The sequence below is a fragment of the Lampris incognitus genome, chromosome 14, assembly GCF_029633865.1.
Source record: "Lampris incognitus isolate fLamInc1 chromosome 14, fLamInc1.hap2, whole genome shotgun sequence".
NCBI lineage: Eukaryota > Metazoa > Chordata > Actinopteri > Lampriformes > Lampridae > Lampris > Lampris incognitus.
The window spans coordinates 31620010-31642395 of NC_079224.1; the positions used below are offsets into that span (position 1 = coordinate 31620010).

Below are 22386 nucleotides of genomic sequence, written 5' to 3' on the forward strand. Positions count from 1 at the left end.
TAACAGGGTTCAGGATTTTTAAAGTTTTAAACTGTTAAGCATAACAACTGATACATGACTCATATTTTCCCTTTTCCCTTTCCCCAGAGATCTCTCTGTCACCAAAGAAAATTGGGGTTAGAAAAGGGGAAATCCTCTTCAATAAAACCATTTTTCTGGGCTCTCCAAGAGTTTTGCTTTACATAACAAAATTACCTTTAACTTTGCAAGGCAAATGTCTTAGGTGCACATAATGACATAATCACCACTGTCCCCAAGGTCTCCAACTCACAACACTGTCACTGTGCAACAGTGTCTTAGCTTCATCCAATGGTACAGTTTGTGCTGTCAGAAGCAGGGCAGTAATAGCAAAGTAAGCCTCGAGGCTTTCTAGAGTCTTTAAAAGAGAGTCTCGGTATTTGATCTTCTCCCAACAGTCCAAACATGACTCTATTGAAAGCCACAGGGCAGTGCAGGAATTTCAAGGCCCCCCAATAAAAAAAAGAAAAAAGAAAAAATGTGACAATTGGCACATACTGGAAAACCAACATACAGGACCATAAGAAAAACCTACCCTTTTAGATGTTTGGGAAAGAAGACCCTTCAGACTATTTGCGTTCTAGACATCACTTGTCCAAACTCTATCAAACGTCCTTTCCATCTTTAGGTCCCCCTGAATCAACATCAACTCCCCCTTTTAAGTGTGGCACTCAATCCCGATCATAGCTTGAGAGCTAGGTTTGGCTGATTTAGCTAGCTGCACAGCTGAGCTAGCTCAGGTTCAGGAGAGGCATTTGGCAACTTGGAATTGAAGGTTTGCAGGGACTCCTTGATCCTTGCAACCTCGCCAGCTGAAAGCTTGAGCCGGTGGCGCAGTAAGCATGAGAACAAGTCCAATGGCTGTGGTGCAGGCGGCGATAGCCGATTGATTCGGTCTCTCATCTCTAACAGCATCAGAAAGGCTGCATCCTGAGTGCCCTTTGTGTAGGGGTAGTCTAGCTGGAGGATCAAATCCTTTATGCCCTCAGGATCAAAGTGCATGCTGTATCCAAAAACCTTCAGTGTGTTAATCTTCATGTACCCTAGGTTAGATGTCTGGTCATCCAGGTCCAATGGTTCGTAGAAGAGCGTCTCATTGACTGTTGGGTCATCGGTGACAATTCGGCTCCTTAGGTAGATGTGTACTGTTTCAAAGAAGGACTTCCATTTGTTGCCCAGGGACAGTGTCCAGTTATAACACTGGGATGTGACCACAGCATCCAATCGAGTTCTCTCCCAATCAGGGAAATCGGGCTGATTCACCGGCATGAACCAGCTCTCCGAGTGACTGCCCCCAAAAGGATTCACATAAACTGCAGGCACAGGTTCCAGTGTTGAATTCTTAGTAGAGCAAATCTGGAAAGAGATGCCCATGAGCATATGAATGAGATTGGACTTGTTTTTGTTGCTTTTCAGTGTGAGCAGCATCCTTTTCCTCCAGGCAGGGTTGAACCAGCTGCCTAGACGGACATCATTACTGATGTAGATGGCATGAACCTCTATCCTGCTGTCTAGACGCTGAAGCAGATACCTCACCTAGAGAATAAATTATATATTGTAAGGTTAAATGTACACACATATGTTGACAGGTGGATGCATATCTAATAAATACACAAATAGATGGATAAACAGATTTATAAACAACACACAAATTAATTCATTTTGAAAAGTTCTGGAAACCTCAGTGTCAGGCATATCCAGGTCAAAGTTCAGGTAGTGGTCCAGGGATGTTGCAATACTGGGCCGACAGGAACCAAGGAGAAGGAGGCTGCCATGGTGACATGCACCACAGCGGGTCACGTTGTCAGCAGCACAGGAGGAACATGATGTGGAGGAAACACCCACAAAGCAGGGAATGACTCCCTGGCAGGAGAGTTGCTCCACAGGGCAGCTGCAGCTCTGGACCTCTTCAGAGAAGGAGCCAAGAGCATTATGCTCACTGCAATAGAGCAGAGACTGGGCCCTATTCAGCCAAAACCTGACAGGCCTGGAATAAGAAAGACAATAATTGCTACAATACTATAGTCAGTACAATCCAACATAAAGTACAATTCACAGAAAGTTGAATCAGTTCATCTGGACACAACATTTATTGAGAGAATAAATGTCTCTCAATAAACATATCCAGAGGAAATGATTTAACTTTCTGTGATTTCCTTACCTGGATTATTGAGCATGCTTGAAGACATATAGTACAATTGTATAATTTGAAATAAAGTAAGAATTTGACTCTGGTCAACCACAACTTATGAACAAAGTGAGAACTATTTGTTAATGCCTCGATTTATAAACGTGATCAGTAAGCAGTAGCATACAACAAGGTGGTACACAACTACAAGGATTGAAATAGCATTATATCCAGGGCTGTTGCATGTTGAAAAGTAGAAAGGAACTGTTGACACCTTATCTGGTATGTCTGTTAATCAATAACTTTTGTCTGTGACTGTATCAATCTACCGTCTAAGAATAAATTAATAGACCACTACAAACTTAACATGATTGTAAGTTAGCTATTTTAGTAGATAGCATTAGGTTGAGCTTACTGCCTGTTAGATTGAACACAAGATGGTCTCATCTTAGCAGCTCAAAAAAAAAATTCTCTTGATATAAGATATAACAAGGTGATATCAGGATATTAGACATGCCTTGGATTATCGGTTGGTAATACAAGTTGTTCGCTATGTTGTACCCCAGAGATGTGATGCTCTCTGCCAAAACCAAGCAATAGTCTTTGAATTAAGAGGAAAAATTTACTGCCGTATATGATGATAGGATCATTATTTGATTTGGCTGAAAGTGGTGCTTGGCACTACATATTGTTTTACTGGGCACAACTCTGAAAAGAATTGGCTGTGCTCCCTAAAAAGTGGTTGTAAAAGGTGTTGAGTGGGAAGTTGGCTGGCAGATACTGGATTTATAGAATTACAAAACATTACATTCAGAGAGCTTGAAGTATGGATTTAATCTTTGGTGTACAGTTCATTTCTGGTTGATGTGGGTCAAAATTGTGTCCAATGGCAGCTATTATAACTGCTTACATGCCGTCATTACAGTTTTCATTCCATACATATGCCAGTTGACTTAAGCAAACTAGTTCCTTAAATTCCCAAGAAGCTGAGCATTGCCAGCCCTCATGGTGAACAGGGAAATAGTTAACACATCTTTCCTTTCAGTCTGCCTGAAATATTTTATTATTCTGCAGTTGCTTTATATATAGCCCTCAATATAGCCTAATAAGTGATGTCATTTGACCATTGTGCCTGTGGTAGTAATGAGCTCTCTCCAGGCTGTTACTGCTGTTACACATTAACAGGGCTCTGACACATAAGACAATAAGGTGATATAAATGGCCTTTGGACTATTGCGCCATCTCCAGTACCAAGATCGTCACACACTCACCGAGATGAAATCAACTCAACTCTGTCTCAACTGAACGGATTGATTGAGGTGTCTTAATTCGAGCAGTTCAAAATGTTGTGTTTTAATGTTTGTGGTGAATTTGTTTACAGTTGTGGTCTTTGTTGACATGGCCATGCAATTTTCCTCATCAAAAATCAAGTAGGCCTCACAAGACATTGGAGTTCTAAATAGTCTGCCAATGTAGAAAACCTCGGGATGAAGAACGAGCTCAGTGCAGACACAACCTGGATGCCTCTGCCAAGTGGTGACTGCAGTGGGAAATTAATTTGCAGTTTTAAACTAATTGAGTTGGACAACTAAGTCTGTTCAGGGGATACTTTGATCTACTGATAACTTAATTCCTTAAATTCAAACATTTTAAGCTCAGGAACGGAAGTGGAACTCACTGAAACAAGGCTACTCTTACCACAAGTAAACGTGAAACCACCAGCAGCAGGGCTGTGACCCATTCTCATGTACATTTCTAAAACCAAGCCTTATTTATCAAGATTTTTGTCAACATGCCGAATGCCACGATATAGCAGCTAGAGCGATATTCAACCTTGAATCTTGATAATTGAATGCCCCTTAACAACACAATAAGAAGAATAACGGGGAGGTAAGAGCAGCATGCTGAGCAATTACTTCCTTAATCAACAGGTAGCCTTAAAGCCTTTCTCATCTTCAAGTAAGAGGGATCCTGCAAATGTCCTTCATTTAGTGCAAATCAATTCCTCAATGACCGTGACTGCTTCTCCTTTGATTATAGCAAACTCCATTGTGCTCAACAGAATAGTAGGGGAACAAGAGAGTGGAGGTAGGGGCGGAAACAAGTGCATGTGGGACAGCAGAGATGATAATGTTTTAGCTTTTAATTTAACATAATCCCATTTGTAGTGAGTGTCTGGCTGATGATTGATGCTACGCAGGGGCTTATCGGCCTACTTACAGAAGCCTTACAGAGGGTAGGAGCAAAGCCCTTCACACGCTTGCTGCTTTTAGTTCAGCCTACAAGGACGTGTTTCTGCTGACAGTTCCTGACAGGCTGTCCTTACCCACATGCTCTGTATGGGTGGATTAACGCAGTTCAGAAGATCCACCGTTCAACTCTTTGATGCACAGGTCTGATCTTATCATGTCCACGGTTTCTTATTATTTCATCTTTTGCCTGCTGATGAGATCTGTGCTGCTAAAAGTAAAGACCAAATCCCAGCACCATACCTTGAATTAAAACCTAATGTAATCTTTTTATAAGCAGGTTTCTGATCTCATCTTTCTCTCGACCCCAAGTGAATGCAATTTTAACCTCAGCAAATGACTATTAACATTTTCTGTCTCATCCTAAATGACTGCATACGGTTTGACCTTGTGATGTGTCAGCCATTTGTCCTCTCGGCATATTTCCCCTTACCACCTTTTTTTCTAAAACTAAAAAATGCCGAAAGATGGTGCAACCCAGGGGGTTTCTTATATTTCTGCCTCATTAACACCTTCAGGAACCCTTGGGGATCTCCTGGCCTGCAGGAAACCCTGACATAGACATTTTTTACAACCACCTTTGTAACTACTCTTGCTGACCAAGGATTCAGTTAAATTTCATAAATACTCCTATTAATTTATGTTGCATGCAGCCCCCTTTTTCTGTGATAGAGGGAATGATGCCTGATACGTGGGAACTTTCTCAACATAGAGACAAAATAGTGTGATAACCATAACTCTGGTATATATTTTTCAACCAACTGCTGAGTTCTCAAATTAATAATCCATAAATGAAGAGTGGAAAAAAAATCTTGATTAGCCTGTTGCTTGGTCCTATATGTTTTCTATTGCGATGCAAGTGAATCGGAGCTTAGCTGGATACCCAACACCCCCCACCTCCACCTTCTCCTCCTCCTGCTCCTCCGTCCCTCCAATATTCTCAACAAGTAAGCAAATCTGTCCTGAAATTTTGAAGAAAAAAAAAGTCACTATCTGGGAGGTAAAAAAAAAGTAAAGTAAAAAAGTGTAAGACAGAAGTTCAAAGTTAATCATTACATATTTTTAATGAAGCGCCATAATGCGTGACTGTTTATTCTATATTCATCTCATTTTCCATATGTGGAAACCTAATTTCCAGCCTGCGCTTTATTATTTATAGATGAGACTATTTATCAATGGCAGCCTGACTCTGGCGTGTGTGTGTGTGTGTGTGTGTGTGTGTGTGTGTGTGTGTGTGTGTGTGTGTGTGTGTGTGTGTGTGTGTGCGTGTGCACGCTGGCATGTTGGGGTGTGGTTAAGTAGGGGTCGGGGGCTGTGGTGGTGGCGGTTGGAGGCAGCATTTGGGGGGGGGTAAGTTGAGGCATGACCAGCATTGAGATGAAAAAGCAGCCATACATAAATTACCATCCACTTTGCTTCAGTAACATCAGCAGAAACTTCAGACTGAAAATTGGCTTTGCAGAAATTCTATCCGCAGGCTAACCTCAGGAAATCACACACAACATTGCCCAAATTCTCCGGCGTTTCCTTTTCCCCAGGCCTGCATAAATAGACAAAAATGAATGATGATAAAACAAATGGATTTGCGCAGGAGAGAAAGCTTTGCAGCTGAGCAGCTTCTGATAGCTCGTTGTTGCTTGTATAAACTGGATTTGGAGTCTGAGTGACATAGTGGAGAGAAAGACACAGAGGGGGGGGGGCAAAGGAGACAGTGGGCGAACAAGGAGTGACAAAGGTGACAGACGGAGAGCAACAAAGACAGGGGAAAGCCGAGAGAGAGAAGAAAAAGAAACAGAGATGGACGGATGGTTTGGGTGAAGGGGCTGTCGGGGGAAATTCAAGTCCTCTGTAAACAAGTGCAAAGCTGTCAGTTTGTGAGAGCACTTGATTGCAGTGTGCCACAATGCGACACACCTCGCCTCACAAAGGCATCTTTAACAAGGAATGAGACACTTCAACCTTTCTCTCACTCTCACTTTGTTTTGCACCGACTCTCCTATCATCGCGTCTGTTCCTCGTTCCTCCAATCTCCATTTTCCCTTGAACACTTAATATCTGTTGCATGTCCTCCCCTATTGTCGCACCTTTCTCTTTCTCTCTCAACATCTGCCTTTCACAGGCCTCTCTAGGTTTTTCCCCAAGGCGCAGGAGCCAAATTGCCATGTAATGATGTTTGAGTGTAAAACAGTGTAAGCATGCAGGGGTATTTTGCTCAGTAATCAATCCCAGGTGTTGAATTCACCACCAGGAGAATAGAGCTAGTCCCCAGACAATGATCGAACAAAGCTAACAGCATGTCACATTACTAAATAGCGTCTCAGAGAATGAGCATGATGGGAATATTTTACCAAGTTCAACAGAACTAAAATAACATATTTCGGATCTGAAGCTCCCTCTGGAGAACTTCATTAATTTCTAGATAAAATAAACTCTTATAATGTAGTTATGAAAAGGAAGTGTTGCACTGACAGAATTCACTCTAGTCCTGTTTTAATGCTGTGTTGGTGTATAAACACTGCTTGGTTGCTAATATTGTAGGACACCCCAAGTGGGACATATTTGTGAAGGTGCATGTGACTCATTCTGGTACTTGCAATTTACAATGCATCCATCCATTATCCAACCCGCTTATCCTGCTCTCAGGGTCGCGGGGATGCTGGAGCCTATCCCAGCAGTCATTGGGCGGCAGGCGGGGAGACACCCTGGACAGGCCACCAGGCCATCACACAGGGCTGACATACACACACATTCATACCTACGGGCAAATTAGTATGGCTGATTCACCTGACTTACACATCTTTGGACTGTGGAAGGAAACAGGAGAACCCGGAGCACACCCACACAGACACGAGGAGAACATGCAGACTCCACACAGAGGACAACCCAGGGCAACCCCCAAAGTTGGACTACACCAGGGCTTGAACCCAGAGCCTTCTTGTTGTGAGGCGACCACGCTAACCACTGCGCCACCGTGCCACCCAGTTTACAATTAATTGGCTAAATATCGCTACAAGTTCTGGCCATTAATTAGCAGGTTAAAAAGTTTTGAGTACCAAAGTCAACCCAGATATCAGGGCCTGGTTTGCACCAAGCATGTCTAAGTCCTTATTGAGTCTAGGTGTCCCATAAGTTTTTTACCATGTGAGAATTTACACACACCAAATAAAAACAGGTTGCACCATTTACTAGTTTTTACTAAATTCTTTTTTTTGTTGTTGTATTTTTCCCCCTTTTTCTCCCAATTGTACTTGGCCAATTACCCCACTCTTCTGAGCTGTCCCAGTCACTGCTCCACCTGCCAATCCGGGGAGGGCTGAAGACTACTACATGCCTTCTCCGATACATGTGGAGTTGCCAGTCGCTTCTTTTCACCTGACAGTGAGGAGTTTCACCAGGGGGACATAGCGCGTGGGAGGATCACACTGTTCCCCCCAGTTCCCCCTCCCCCCAAATAGGCGCCCCAACCGACCAGAGGAGGCACTAGTGCAGTGTCCAGGACACATACCCACATCCGACTTCCCACCCGCAGACACGGACAATTATGTCTGTGGGGACACCCAACCAAGCTGGAGGTAACACGGGGATTCGAACCGGTGATCCTCGTGTTGATAGGAAATGGAATAGACCGCTACACCACCCGGACACCCCAAGTTTTTACCATGTTCTTACACATACCAATTAGGAGGTTTAGTTATTGGCGTTAGCTAACAGAACTGTAACGTTTTATCAAAACAACAGCAACAGACCTTGTTACAACAACACTAATAACAACAACAAACATATCAAAGGCCAGCTTCGACCATTTGGAACTTTTATTAGAAAACGGAAAATATTTAGCAGAAGGCGGTTCTTCATTGATCACATGCCAAGATGTTTGCTTAGCAAATGATGTAAACATTACTAAAGTTTTACGAGCTACAACAATCACCATGTATGAGCAGTACAACCCAAATTAGTAAATCATAAGTTTCCAGCTAACTATCACAGAAAGTTGAATCAGTTCATCTGGACACAACGTTTATTGAGAGGGAAACGTTTCATCACTCATCTTTGGTCTCAACTGGCTGCAGGTATCCCCACCTTTACAAACAATACAGTGGCATAAGGACCGAAAACTGAAGAGGTCACCTAGATGAGTGAGGAAACGTTTCTCTCCATAAACGTTGTATCCAGATGAACTCATTCAACTTTCTGTGGTTTTCTTACCTGGATTATTGAGCATGCATAAAGACACTTCCAGCTAACTAGTTATTGCAAATAACTTACCAACAATTTTACAGTCACAGCTTTTCGAATGACTGGCACAACCCTTTCCAGGAATTTGGCTTGATAGCAGTCTAAAATTAAATGGTTTAACAGAAATCTACTAAAAGGAGGTACTGCGCTACTCAGCCAAATCTTCCTGTGTGTGATTATTCAGATTGGGTTAATTTCAAAGGCAGAGCTCTTTCCAGACAGATTGCTCTGGGTGCTCCTGATGTACCTCTCAAATGGCCAGCTGTTTGCAAGTCTATGGCTTTGATGAGTCAGTAACAAACAGCTGCCGAATATTTCACTAATGAAAAACTATCATTATCAAATAGTTCCCTTTTTTTAACAAATTTCTTCCCTTTTTCATCCAAATTTGGCATGTTAAATTGCCCGTTCTCCTAAGATCCCAGCATTGCACAGCTCCCACAGTGGTTGGGGAGGGTGCAGACCTCCATTTGTGTCTGCAAAACACAAGGAGTCACCAACCGTTTCTCTTAACCTTTCACTTTCTCTGGGGGGACATAATGGACGTGGAGGCTCATTTGCCCAGAGCCAAATGTCCAAAAAAGGGATTCTGGATTCAGCCCTGTTTCAGTCTGCGATCAAAATGAATAGGGGTGCTTTAAAGCTGCCATGATGACTTTTGAATTTTGAATGAATTTTTGTCGACTTTGTGAGGTGCTGTGGACTAAAGCGGTGGTGTTTCACAGACATTCACCCTCTGGTGGCTCATGCATCTGTTTTAAAGAGAAGAGTGAGAGATGTTGTGGTGTTTTAGGAAACACAGCTGTAAGTTATATAGTGATGAGGTAATGTATTTCTAATTGTGGCATTGTATACCGTCTGTGTGCCGAAAATCATTTCATCAGATTTTGCAGAGAATCTGATCTGGAGACAAGCATTTGAAACTAGCAATATATAATCTTCTCACTGATGGTCTCATTTGCCCATGGTGGTCATATAAGGGCATAAAAATTAACCTGAGACTGATAAATAATGAGTGAAAAACTGCAGTACAGGAGGAGCAGCTTTAAAGTATGCCCAATGCTAATATTGACTCTGATTTTGTTTTGGGGGGTTGCTGTCTTATGCATTTCTAGATTGGTTGAAGGTGGATTTTGGTTGGTTTTGAAGCTGCATTAAGAACATGCTAGCTATTGCCGGGTTATTGATAAGATGTGTTTGCCCATGACATCTACTCATGGTGTATGCAGTAGGCTACTGGTGATCCCTCTCGCAGCCAGGTGACAGAACATCCGCACCACAGTTGTTAGCAAAACCATTCTTAAAAATTCACTAACATGTCAAAACATGTAATAAGCTCATCATATGTCATTTGTACTTTTAAGACTCAATATATTTTTAACGCAGAATGACTGGAAAAAAAGGACCCAAAAACCCTATTAATTTTTGCCATAGGCTAAAAATAAATGGATTTGGATATAGTCTGAGAGCCCTGAAATGTCAACAACAGAGTTATATTGCAATGGTGGAACACAGTAATGCTACCATCTTACTACCAACCAGGATCAAAGCCAATTGTGTTCACTGTGATGCCCGGCCAAGCCGAAGTCAACACCAGGGGGTCTGAACCATGAAAAGTGGTGGTGGGAAGCTGGCGTATTTGTCCACTGTGCCACCAGAGTGTCCAAATGACCCCTTTTTCTTTTTGTTTGTCTAAACATGGCAGCATGACCTACCTCTCACGGGGCAGACTGATGTGGGGCTGTTTGGGACAGCGTTTGCTCAGGGTGAACAGTTTCCTGATAATTTTCTGGGCTTTTCCCAAGACCATGGCAGTGCTGGACTCCAGTTGGGTGTAACGCTTCTGAAGGGGCAGATCGGCCATCCAAAACTTCGAAATTGTCGACACATTCAAGAACCGGTCGGTGGGCAAGCGCTTCAGGAAGGCTTTGAATTCGTCTGAGAAAAACAGACAGGTGGTAGGGTGAATGGGGAAAAAGGTAGAAAGACGGATTAAGGAGGTAAAGACAGAGAAAAGAGGTGAGGGACGGAGGGAGTAGGGGATAAAGAGAGGAACATGAGCGAAAGGAAATAGAAATTAGAACAACATTAGTCTTTTTCAGGCAATTATAATTAAACAATACCTTTGTAGGCACTAAAAACCTATTCCCCTCTCTGTTTATTATATCCTGTCTGGTGTGCACGGATAATGACTGACTGATAAGGTGGGTTGTATGTTGGCTGGACAGGACCAGAGGGGTAACCCTATGAACACAAACGTCGCTGACTGACTGACCAAATGATCATGTTTGACATTGGCCTGCTGGATCAGTTGACCAATAACGTCATTGAAATTACACGATTGGTCGCCCGAGCGTTGAGAGGCATGAGGGAGAGAACACAGTTAAAGCACCCCAAATAACAATTACTCTGACAAAGCACTATAGGCGAATACACAAAAGGATTGCACAATTTTTGTGACTGCTAAGCCTGCACAAATAAGACAAGAAGAAACTGTAATTCTCAAAGCACCTGCAAAGGGTGAAATGCCCCACTAACTGCACTGCCAAGCAAATAGTGTCTTGGTGCTTTGGTGCTATTTGCACATATTTAAATTAGGTATTATGCATATATTTAGCGCAAAATTGGCCCCTTTCTATGCAAATGAGCCTCATTGCAAAAAGTCCAATTCACAAACACCAGCGCTAATAGCCACATGCAATTAGAGGGAAAATTATTAGCGTTGTCAGAGAGTTGGTGGTAACTGATGCCCAGACTTTCCAGTGATCATGGCAGCAGTGATTGTAGCCAGGGGAAGACATCGTCATGCCAGGTGTGCTCATGAGCAGATATTTTGCAGGAGAATATCACTTTTTGATTTCACTGAGACCAAAATCAATCACAGATATAAGTTGCCAGGTCAAATAATTCTTTCCATACTTGATGACGTTGAACCTGCCTACTGTGTTATTGGTGCAAAGCCACCATTTATACTTTGCCACATGGAAAATTGCCCTCAGCTGCAAAACTTTATGGGTGTGTTTGCGCTGCAGTATCATTAGCACAATATTTTTTTGTGAGTCGGACCTTGAGACGGGGCAGATAGCTGTTGCAAGTGATGCATAATTCATGGTGCTATCAGTGGCCGCAATCCATTTTTTGTTAATTTGCCTGTCAATACAGAGTGTCTTAGAAAAACAAGAGACATCTGCAGATAGAAACATATGAAAGAGCAGGGGGAGTTAACAGATAATTACAATAGATATACTTAAATTATATCGAGTTCTCTTTCAATTCAAGCATTCCATGATGCAAGTGGAAAATATTGTTTTTGCAACTGCATTTATAGCCTTTTTCTTTTCTTTTCTTTTTTTTTACTTGAACGTAGCATCACCATGTCATGTGATATGCTACTTCAGTACACTTTAACAACAAATATTACTGGCACCACTACAGCAAATTGCAGATTAACATTTAATATTCATAAATTCACATTATAGACACTACCACTGACTATCCTTATAACAAATTGGTCACAGTTTCGAACATTGCCCATAACCGGTCGAACCATATACTTGGTTTTGATGTATTATTTGAATACAAAATACCCCTGTGATGTCAACTGGGTAGTTTCTTAGCCAACATTAATAACTTACTTAGCCAAGGCAAATGGACATTTATCTAACTGTCCTGAGCAAGTGGCGATCATTTTAGCTGTCCAGATAAATGGTGGCGGTGTCTTTGACATAAAAAGCTTGCGTTCACTGTAGTATATTACATTCAGAATAATTTGAACACAGAAGAAAACCAACAGCTCTGGGCTGTGCTTCCCCAAAAGCGTTTTAGTATTAAAACAATTTTGGTCCATTACAAAGGGAAACCTGGCCATATCACTTCTATTTCTCCTGTAGCCAACTTACTGAGACCTTCTTGAGTTGTTTTCTGTGCCTGTTGGAGACTCATATTCCCCTGTGCTGTTTTTGGCAGGGCGACGATGAGGAAATTTGACCTGATCTGACCTGTGCTGGACTGAAGTGTCGAGACTCAAGCCTATTACAGTGTTCAGTGATCCCCATTGACACAATAGACTGTCACCCTTTCCTTCTGTCTCACTCCGTCCCGCCTCTCTCTTTTCTCTTCTTTACACTTGCTGTCTTGACTGTTCTCCCTGCATTTCTGTCCGTTTTTCATTGTTTTGTCCCTTGTTTTTCTGCATCTCATGCTGTACATATTTCTTTAGTTGTTCTCTCTCCTCTTTCAACAGGCCTGCCTCCCTACAACCAGCCTCCCTGGTATGCACGCCGGTTCATCTGTTTTTACCACCCAGGTCACGATTCCCTCCCTGCTTCTCCAAGTTGTAATAGCTGCAATGAGCCGGCTGGGTAGAATTCAGGGTTTGCAAAGAGAATGAAGACAGACAAGCTGTTAGCAGGATAGAAATGCTGCTATTTCAAATGTGAATCCTTTTACCACATGCACTGCATGCATAACCAACCTACTTTCCCTATTGCTCAAAGCAAGTGTCTCTTCAAGCTGTTGCGAGGCACGTTTATTCATATGAGATTTACTTTACAGTGTTTGGGAGCAAAATAAGCTGAAATTGAAGGAGACGCATAATGGAGAATTTTTACAGCAGTTGCCACAGCATTCACTATTTTCAGGATTGGCAGAACTTGCCTTTGGTTTTCCAGCTGAGAGATTGCTGTTATGATGCTTAGAAAACTCATTACTTCTCAACTTTACTGTGCAATGCAACTGTACTGGAATATAATTGTGCACCGACATACGCCTTTGTTGTTTGAAATGAACTATCTGCCAATCTACTAAATCACAGTCCAAAACCATACCTGAAAAGATACGATATAATTGGTATATTGAGGAAAACAGAAAAGATATCAGAGTTAAATTGCAGCTAATGTTGTATGATAACCAAGTTGTCCTCAGATTTTTCAAGTTCTTGGGAGGAGAAAACAGTTATTTGCTGGCATGACCTAATAAATTAGTGTCAGTGATTAAATTTTAAATTGGCAATGGGTGCGATTAGGAAGCGCACATCATCAAGTTGTGATAGAGACCATGTTATCCGCTGAAACAGAGGAAAAAAAGCAACTATGAAAATGACAAATATGTATTGAGATGTTCCAGCTGTTGTTGATAAGGAGACTGACTGATGATAGTGCTGAGTCTTTTATTTGACAGATAGGATAGTAAAGAGGGACCGTGGTGTTGGAGCTGGCTCTTTTATGGCTTTGGCATATCTTGGCGGATGGTGGTGGGGCGTTCCAGGCTTAGGAAGATAAGCCCACCTTGGAAATCCTGTTGCCTTTTTTGGTGGAGAGGATTTTCTTAATTGGAACATTTTTTTATTTTTGGATTTTCCCCCCTTTTTCTCCCCAGTTGTATCCGGCCAATTACCCCACTCTTCCGAGCCGCCCCGGTCACCGGTCCAACCCCTCTGCCAATCCGGGGAGGGATGCAGACTACCACATGCATTCTCCAATACATGTGGAGTCACCAGCCGCTTCTTTTCACCTGACAGTGAGCAGTTTCACTAGGGGGGACGTAGCACATGGGAGGATCACACCATTCCCCACAGTTCCCCCTCCCTTCTGAACAGGCCGAGCGACCAGAGGAGGCACTAGTGCAGCGACTAGGACACATACTCACATCTGGCTTCCCACCTGCAGCCACGGCCAATTGTGTCTGTAGGGACGTCTGACCAAACCGGAGGTAACACGGGGATTCAAACTGATGATCCCAGTGTTCGTAGGCAACGGAATACACCACTACACTACCTGGACACCCCTCTTACTTGGAACGTTTTGTCTAATAAATCACACACTCTCAAGGACACACTCTCAAAGTCTGCATAGTTGGTCTAGCCATGGCTTTGGTTTTTCTTTGAGTTTCATCATGACCAGAACAGGTTTTTAAACGTGGCTGGCAGCAAAAGAAGCAGCTTAATATGATGCTGTGTGTTGGGGTAGCAGGTAACAGAGGAGATCGGGGGGCCTGTGGTATAGAGTTGTATCCATGGGCCTGAAAAGCTCCATGGGGGTTGACCGCCTCCTTTGGTTTGAACACCATTTCTTGTTCACATGGTTTTCTGGTGTTTATGAATATAAATACTCGATGCATTGTTTACATCCATTGATTTTCCACAAACACTGTCCCCTGTGGTGTTGTGGTCGTGTCACCGCCTCACTACGTAGGTGGATGAAATTATATGGGTGGAAAGTAGCAGAAAAGAGAACGATTTTAAAGAGTAAAGCTTTTTCATTTTTGACTCAGATAAATGTAATGATTAAAACAAACACAAGAAACAGTGGCACTTCAATTTCAAACATACAGCTATATTATTTATTTATTTTTAAAATTCACCCTTTCTCTCCAATTGTATCCGGCCAATTACTCCATTCTTACGAGCCGTCCCGGTTGTTGTTCCACCCCCTCTGCCGGTCCGGGGAGGGCTGCAGACTACCACAGGCCTCCTCTGATTCATGTGGAGTCACCTGCCGCTTCTTTTCACCTGACAGTGAGGAGTTTTGCCAGGGGGACGTAGCACGTGGGAGGATCACGCTATTCCCCCCAGTTCCCCCTCCCCTCCGAACAGGCACCCCGACCGACTAGAGGAGGCGTTAGTGCAGCGACCAGGACACATACCCACATCTGGCTTCCCACCCACAGACACGGCCAATTGTGTCTGTAGGGATGCCAGACCAAGCCGGAGGTAACACGGGGATTAAAACTGGTGATCCCCATGTTGGTAGGCAACGGAATAGACTGCCATTCTACCCGGACACCCCCTATATTATTATTATTATTATTATTATTATTATTAGTCATATTACTCAAAGGGATAATCAGAGCTGTACACCCTATAATTGTAAATGTATTACTTGTGAAATTAACCGTTTAAAAACAAATTTAAGTTTCTCGTGCTATGTAGGGTCCCACCAGCAACATTAACACTACCTCTGTTTGATTCTGGATCAAAATTACGCAGACTCACACATTGATGTTGGTTAAACCATTTCAGCTCATTGCAATGTTGTGTGCAGATTCTGTTGTAGGGGTGGATATTTTTATTTTGGTTTTGCTAACCTAAATGCTACATCACCCATTTATATCACTGGAGAAGTGCGAGCTAGCAGAGACTGCTGCCGCCTATCAGGCTTTGCCATGTGCAGCTGCAGGAGAGATCTGCACAGTATGTCTTAGAATGACCATTAGCAAGCGAGATAAAATGCCCCCAAGTACAAGAATGTGTCAGCGAGCACTCATTCCTTTCTTTCACCCACCCACACACATAGTCTCCCCCCACCTCTCTCTCTCTCTCTCTCTCTCTCTCTCTCTCTCTCTCTCTCTCTCTCTCTCTCTCTTTCACCCTGTCTACAAACATCTTACTCTCCCCGACTGTCTTCAGATCCCCCTTTGCAGCACTCCCTCTTTTGTGTTTTCTCTCTCTCTGCCCTGCCCCCACCCCTTTTTTCTCTCCCCTGCTCTCTTAGTGATCATTAGTACTGCCATCACGCTGGAGGAATTTGTCTGTCTGTTTTCCTCCTTTTCCCTGACGTTTATGACACTATGCTTCAAATTTATGGACAATTTGGCTCACTCAAAATCTATCAGAAAAAGGGGCCAGGGGGTTATTTTCCATAATGGGCGACCGCGTGGCCCCAGAATCTTAGTCTCCCGGTTGTGTTAGTGATTCATGACATCATCAGGCAGGAAAGACAGCTAAGTGACTGGCTGGCTGAGGCCTGCTCATTTAACTCCACAACAAGGACGTGGAATATTAAAAAAGTTGGAGCTCTAGCTTATGAAATTCAAAATGCTTTACTGATAAAAGGGTTTACCAGTTTTTTTTTAAACAATATTTGTTCAATGTGGGGAGCTTATGCCTGGTGTTAATCTGTCAATATTGATTAATCTGGGCATTTGTTAAAATAAAAACTAAAAAAGGCATTGACAGAGATGAGACATAGGGAATATTGTAGGGCTGGTGCAAAAATGCAGTGCAAATTTCAGAGAAAATAGAAAATGGCAGTAGACCAAATACATAGACGGGTGGAGGCAGCAACGTTTGCCAGGTAAAAGCAAGGTCAGTGGGTGAAACCTGGCTGGAGAGCTGTGGGAATATGGAGATTTGATTAATTATATGTGCTGTACTAATGATTTGTATTAATCTTCCCAGAATCCTATTCAGTGGGTGGGTGAGGACACTGGTTCTTATGTTACGTAGGCACATGTTGACTATATCTAAAGCCATGTGTATTGTTAGCCATCCATTTCATTGCCTACCAACACGAGGATTGGTGGTTCGAATCCCCGTGTTGCCTGCGGCTTGGTCGGGCATCCCTACAGACACAATTGGCAATGTCAGCAGGTGGGAAGCTGGATATGGGTGTCTGTTCTGGTTGCTGCACTAGCACCTCCTCTGGTTGGTCAGGGGGCCTGTTTGGGGGGGGGAACTGGGGGGAATAGCGTGATCCCCCCACGCGCTACGTCCCCCTGGCAAAACTCCTCACTGTCAGGTGAAAAGAAGCAGCTGGCGACTCCACATGTATCAGTGGAGGCATGTGGTAGTCTGCAGCCCTCCCCGGATCGGCAGAGGGGGTGGAGCAGAGACCGGGATGGCTCGGAAGAGTGGAGCAATGGGCTGGGTAAAACTGGGGAGAAAAGGGGGGGGGGATAAATAATAAAGCCATGTGTATTGTGACAAGAGTCCTTGGCTCGGACAATATGTCTGGAGAGAGCTGGTTTGTGGTTGTGTGTTTCGGTAGTACATCTGCATTTATGTAGGATGTGCATATCTACCCCCCTACTCCTATTAGGGTGTCATGCCACAGCACTGCAACCAGCACGTGTGCACATTACCTGCAAACATCCATCTCTCTCTCTCTAGTAACATAGTAAATATTCTGAAGATGTTAGTTATAAAAGCCTTCATTTGAATTGGCACTATCCCTATATTGAGTCTGCAGAGAGTGGGTATAGTGGGAGATGTTTCCAGGATGGCGGAATGAACCATTTAGCCTCATAAGGGCCTAAATCAGTGAAACATTGCTGAAGAAAGGTTCCCATTTGATAACCCCAATGACATGCCTGAAATCACACACTCAACCCTGTCACATTTAGATTCAATTTATGGGATTAGGTAATGGTTCCACTGACGAAATAGGTACACAGATTTATAACAGCACAGCCTGGTGTTCTCTAGAAAAACAACTGGCAGTGGGCTTTTTATTTTATCTGGATAGGGTTTCTTTGTCGGTGCGCTGCAAGGATTATTCTACGATATCATGCATACTGGAAGACTGTGTCCCGTAAAAAATGCCCAAAATGTCACTGACAAGAATTCAGATGGATTTGTTTGCAGTGTGACTGCCTGTCTTATATACACAAACATACAGCATTCAGTAAGTCCCCTTTCTTCTTAAGATGCGCGTTGCTTATTTTCTCACCACACTGTCTGTCAGTTACATCTCAGCAAACATCGTCTCCCTAAATCTCCTTAGTCCCTACGAGTCTGCTCGATGACAATAGTCCTCCGCTCTTCTTCAGCACTTTTAATTAAGTTGAAAACAAGACAATCGCTGGGATTGGAGCTGCAACGTGGTCAGGTGGGGGCGTCATTATTCTCCACTCATCTATTACGGCAGTATTGCAAGATATGTAGTGACTTGGAGTAGACGGAGCAGAAAACAGAGGGAACAGAGCTGTCTGAGAAGGCTGTTATCACCATCACTTCAGTGTCTAGCATTAAAAGGCGCCATCTATCTTGAGCATAGCTGACACTTTACTTAGCAAGCGTGACATCATGTTTGGCATTCTTCATATTTCCTGTGCATTAAGAGTAGGCTTTAATCACTTTTTGCAAATATTAAATGGACTGCATTCATAGAGCGCTTTTATCCAAAGCACTTTACAATTAACACCTCACATTTGCCCACGCACACATACCCACACACACATACACACACATACACACTCATACAGCGATGGCGGTATTAGCCATGCAAGGTGACAACCAGCTCATCTGGAATAGTTAGGGGTTAGGTGTCTTGCTCAGGGACCCCTCGGCATTTTTGCAAGGAAGGGTTGAGGATCGAACTGCAACCCTCCAGCTACCAGACGACCTGCTGTACATCTGAACTGCTTGCTGCCCCAATCACATAATATTACATATAGTCCATGGGCCAGACGATATTTCGGTACACTCAAGGTGGCAAAACTTACTTATAATTTTTGAAAGGATCCATGTCTGTAGATGATATTTTGGTATGATAACCATTCCTGAGTGGCAGCTGTATCACAGTTATCAGCTCATGAAGTTAACCACCCCCTAAAGTAAATTGCATTTTAGACGCTGGTGCATATCCTGGTTTAGCCTCATGGTCAGGACATTTTTCAATGTTCTATAATATTGTCTTTGGTATCATTTTAAAGGGGACCTTCTTAGCTTTCATTCAAGCCCTGTTGTGGATATTTCTCACAAATATAGAGGTCACTTGAGCTCTTCAACCCGTCAATAACACACATCTTTCTGCAATTTTCGCCTAAACTATATACTTTCTTTTAGCCCTGTGGCATCTAGGAATATCAGGGACACAAAACACAAACACTGGAATACTCACAGGACTGTAAAGATTCAGGAAATGTATAATATACCCATACTATTCCATTGTGTGAGGTGATTGTGAGCCTTAAATGAGAACTAGACCAAAGCCAGTTAGGTCACAAACTGGTCTCTATACATTTGTTTAAATACACAATCAAAATACATGATAAAAAGGAATACCATAGTGAGGTAATGAACTATTTTAATATTTTAAACAACATTGACATATACTTAGTCAATGATACATGTAATCCCATATCATTAGTGGGTATATGTAATGGTAATGGGTAGGGTAATGGGTATATGTGAATATGGTTACATTATTGTTATCAAGCTCTGGGTAACCAAGTCCAGAATCAACATCCTGTGCATCAATAGACTACTACCACAGTAATACCATCAGAATCATCACACTGTCATTCATCAAACTGCTCGTTTCTCTCATCATCTGACTCCCCAAGTTCAAAGTCCAGTTCTGGACCATCCTGCTGTTTTTGGTTACTGCAGGTCTGTAACCTGCACATGTCTGTGCATGGAAGTCCATTTGACAGGCACATGCAGCTTGGCATTTTGCATGAATGCACACACTTGCATGTTAGCATTTCCAAGACCACATCTGGTGCAGGTGGGGAGCGCATCCAGTAAATGGCCAGCTTGCCTTCATCGTCTGTCCATCCATACTCAGTAGGGCTTGGCACCACAGGGTTAGCCTGCAGACAGCACTTCCATATTGCTGCCTGATAGTTGGCTCGTTGAACATGCATAAAGAGACAGTCTCTACATGGTGGCAGCTGGCTGGACTCAACCTCTCCCCTTTTGGTGCAGAAGAGCTGGTAACGCAGTTTGTTCACCTCAGCAGTGCTGCTATTAGCAACATACATCCGACAGGTGAACTGCTCAATTTTCTGGAACAGCTCATCACTCACATTCCATGTCTGTCCCAGTTGACTAAAAGTCTCTTGGCAGGAAGTGTGCTTTCTCACTATCTTCAGGGCATTCAGCTTCCCTCGACCAGCGAATGCACTGACAGTGTCGCAGCCTGTGAAGGCATGTAAGCCAATTAGGCTGTCACAGATGCTGTCTCCAAGTGAACTTGCCAGTTTGGTGATGTCGACAAACCGTGTGCGGTTCTGAGTCCCACACTTCTGGTAGATGGGACAGGTGATGTCCTTCTGGAAGCCAAGACAAAGCACCATGACATCAGTGTCCTCAGCTGTGATGATAACTGACTTTGAGCCCGCATTTGCTGCATACAATGCATGCAGGAGCAGACGGGTGTCAGCTTCTTCATGTGTGGAGTACAGTTCTGCTGCTTCCTCACCCATCTTCTGTCAACTTGTAGCAGGTTTCCTCACAGGTCATGTACAACACCTTGCCATGCAGCATAGCTCTGTATCGTGGGAGTTTCCACTCTTCCACCAGAAACTTGATGAGACTTTCTCCACTGCTGGACGTGGTGTCCCCCTGCAAGATTCTTGTACTGGAGAGTGATGTCTCCACCCCGGTTCAGTCGTTCAGCATCTTTGATCGAAGTCTGGTGATAGACATCATAAACAACATCAATCCTCCCACTCTGTGCTCCCTCATGGAGGACCTGGGTCAAGGCTGACTCTGCCACCTGTGCAAAGGTTTTGTTGTTGCCATTCATTTTTTGGACCAGGCTCATCCCATCAATGATGGAAGTAGATGGGATTGGGATGTCTTCTGCAGGAGATACATTCTTTTCAAGCTCTCTGGCAAGTGCAGCCTTGTTTGTTTTTCGTAAGGACCCATCAGCATTTGCCAGTGCCCATGGTAGTGGGCCCAATGGGTAGGCAAGGACATCCTTCAGATTCACCTTCCTGCTTTCAGCCACCAGGATCATGTGACTGAAAAGGTTTCTATATGCCTTCAGAACCACATCCTGTGCTTTCTTTCCATGAGCTTGTTTTGCGCTGACATTGGAGAATGTTTTCAGACTTTGCTTGGTCATCTTGTCGTGGAATTTCACAGGTGGTGGGTCTGCATCTAACCTTGTTTGCTGGAATGCTTGGTAGGCCTCTTCTCCTTTCTCAAGAGCTCTCAAGAGATCTATGGTCACATCAGGTGGAGCCATGTTGCCAGTGGAGAAGCTAACCAAATCAATCTCATCAGGGGACATAGGATTGAGCCAGTTATTCTCCATAAGGTCCATGAGAGACTGGACATCTGCTTCATCTCTCTTGATCCTTGGACTCTGTAGATCTGGATGAGACCATTTGCACCTGCCTTGACCTGTCAGGTCTCTCAGCTGTCTGAGGTACATGCTTCTATACTCAGCTGTGAGATAATATTTGGTCACAGCTCCTGGCTTCAAGCTGAATCCCTTTGTCCCTCCAGCTGTTTGGGTGTCTTTGTTCACCGTTTCTTCTATAGCTTGGTCAACAGGGATTCGGCCAAAGGGATTGGTGGAGCCCAGTTGGACTGAGAAGCCTCCTTCCATGAATTCTGTGTACACATCTGGGTGTGTGATGGGCAGCTCAGACATCTGGGCGTAGTAGTAGGGGAGGTAGCGTGCATAATTCATCCTGTCATAAGCAAAGCACCATGGGATCATTGCTCGAATGCTAGCCAAGTGTAGCATCCAGTCTCCCTCTCTGGATGCTCGGATGAGCCCCAACAAGATTTCAACCATGTCCAAATAGGACATCCAGAAGTTCGAGAGGCTGCCGTTTCCACCTCTAAGGAACTCATGGTAGACTTCAAATAGATCCATGATGCGTGTACAAGAGCTGTTCTCGAGGACCTCCTTCAAAGCATGTTGTGAGACTTCTTTCCTAAGGCTGTCAATGGTCTTCAGTGTCTCATTCAGGTGAACCATGTCATTCCTGTGAGTTTCTTCCAACCAGGACAGGAAACCATTCAAGGTCAGTTGCATGAGAGCCTCATACAGGAGCTTGTGTAGTCGCACTGCCCTGTTGTACTTGCGGCCATCCATAACACCAGCAATTGAGCCTTCTGCAATCATGCCAGACTCAATGCAGAGGTCTTTGAGTCCAGCATCTTGGAAACGCTTTCCTATTATTGCCAGCAGTGTGCAGATGGTGTGGAATACCCCAAGCCTAACGATGATATCATGGAACTTGTCATGGTGTTTCCATGTGATCTCGACAGCCTTCGCATACAGGGCTTGG

The 22386-nt window shown here is 43.6% G+C and overlaps 1 protein-coding gene across 1 annotated transcript in view; it reads right to left on the reverse strand.

Moving 5' to 3' along the window:
• Nucleotides 1-732: 732 nt before the first annotated feature.
• The window catches only part of brinp2 (bone morphogenetic protein/retinoic acid inducible neural-specific 2), a 177703-nt gene continuing 156049 nt past the window's right edge, over nucleotides 733-22386 (reverse strand). The window contains exons 6-8 of the mRNA XM_056293300.1: nucleotides 10347-10569; nucleotides 1699-2005; nucleotides 733-1554 (exon numbers count right to left, since the gene is read on the reverse strand). Of these exons, the coding sequence (XP_056149275.1) occupies nucleotides 733-1554; nucleotides 1699-2005; nucleotides 10347-10569 (1352 nt within the window). The remainder of the gene's footprint in view (nucleotides 1555-1698; nucleotides 2006-10346; nucleotides 10570-22386) is intronic.